The 1,852-nt window shown below is 41.3% G+C and overlaps 1 protein-coding gene across 3 annotated transcripts in view; it reads left to right on the top strand.

Annotated features, from left to right (window-relative positions):
- Nucleotides 1-1,852, top strand: part of LOC107862265 (two-component response regulator-like APRR1) — a gene marked incomplete at its 3' end in the record, with an annotated part of 6,247 nt that extends 4,395 nt beyond the window's left edge. For all 3 annotated transcript variants that reach the window (XM_016707780.2, XM_016707778.2, XM_047409862.1), the window contains 1 exon segment: nucleotides 1,160-1,852. In XM_016707780.2, the coding sequence (XP_016563266.1) occupies nucleotides 1,160-1,852 (693 nt within the window).

Genomic DNA, 1,852 nt, shown 5'->3' with positions numbered 1-1,852 from the left:
CCCCCCCCCCCCCCCCCCCCCCCCACACACACACACACACACACACAACATTCTTCTCAATCCAAATAAGGAAGAGAGAGAGAGAAGTGTAGCTTGTTACTTGGGCTGCATTTTCATTTTCCTCCATGCTTGAGAGGTATTTAAATATCTAGTCATCCGTGTATATTTCTGTTGCTTTAGCCTGAACTCATTCTTTTTTCAATTTTCCCCTATGCTTGATAGGTATCTACTAGGTATGTGTATATTGCTGTTACATTAGCCTGAAGTCAGTGATATGTTGCTTGGACTTTCCAAAAACATCGATGGGTGCGTTGGATCCTCCAAAAGTGGTGCATTTTGGAGGATCCAACGCGTGTACAACATTTATGGAGAGCCCGAGCAACTTATTTTGTCTTTTACCACTCACATTTTGGAACATAAACTAGTAACTGCAAGGCATGTCTAAGGTAGTGTCAGTGTAAACAAGTTATAGAAGCAGGCCTTAACTGTGTCAGTAGATTTGGCATATGCTGAGGAAAAGTTTGAGCTCCTACTGCATTCCTTTGCCTAAAGTCGGAGAAAGATATTAAGATTTTGATGTGTTTTATCATTGGAATGGTTTAGGGGGCTGGCCTCCTCCTCTCCTTATTAGTAGTATTATTTTGGTAGTAGTCACATAGTCTCGTTATTCTTCTCTGTGTATTACCATCTGATGTTGCATTTGCTTTGTACATTACCATTTTGCTATCATATTTTCCGTACAATCCTGCTTCGAAAACTTCCTTTTTGAACCAAGGTCTATCGGAAACAGCCTCTCTAACCCTCCTCACAAAGGTAGGGATAAGGCCCACGTACATTTCCCTCCCCCGATCCCACTTGTTTGATTACACTGGGTATATTGTAGTTGGAATGGTTTGGGGCAATCCCTGAATACTTGTTGAGGGATGTACAAATGCCTTTAAATTTTTATATTCAAGTAGCCCTTACAAATGAGTTACTAATAAGCAACTTCAATGGCAATTTCTGTGCTCCACTTGTGTAGTAATATGTAACAGATCCGGAGATTGATTATTATATGTAATATGCTTTGCCTTGTATGCTCCTGAGAATCACAACAATCTGACTCACCTCTCCTATTTCTACAGATGAGTTTAAATTTAATGTAATGCTTATTGAACAGGACAAATTTCTTCATTTCCTAAGAAGAGTGAACTGAAGATAGGTGAATCCTCAGCATTCTTTACCTACGTCAAATCAGGCATGCCTAAAAGCAATGACCAAGGAACAAACTCTACCCATGAAAATGTGGCTCATCAATCAAGGATGGAAGAGAAGACTAATGCAGCCGTAGGACATTTAGAGGTTGAAATTCAAATGCAAGTTAATGGAGATGCAGTTGAAAATCATTCACATGCCGATGACTATCCAAGTAGCAACAGTTTACTGGACTCATATTCCATGGAAAGGTCCTCTACTCCCCCTTTATCACTAGAACAACAGAGGAACTCAAAGATGGAGGAATTCTCACAGGTGTACATGCATCCGCGCAATGAAGCCCAGCGTGATGCTGTGAATTGTCATGCTCAAACTGCTTATTCCTATTTCATGTCTGGAACAATGAATCAAGTCATGATGCCACCATCAGCACAACTTTATCAGAGGAACATGCAAGATCTCCACAACCATGCTAATTCAGCTATGTCCCCTCAATACAATCATATGCCACCATGTCCCCCTCATATGCATGGGATGGCATCATTTTCTTACTACCCTATGGGCCTATGCTTACGACCTGGCCAAATGCCAACGTCTCATCAATGGCCCACAATTGGAAATTCGCCTTTGGCTGAAGGTAAGTGGAGCAAAGTTGATC

The sequence above is a fragment of the Capsicum annuum genome, chromosome 3 (genome assembly GCF_002878395.1).
Source record: "Capsicum annuum cultivar UCD-10X-F1 chromosome 3, UCD10Xv1.1, whole genome shotgun sequence".
In the NCBI taxonomy this organism is placed as follows: Eukaryota; Viridiplantae; Streptophyta; class Magnoliopsida; order Solanales; family Solanaceae; genus Capsicum; species Capsicum annuum.
Note: the sequence above shows the minus strand (reverse complement) of the source record. Positions and strands in the feature narration are given on the sequence as shown.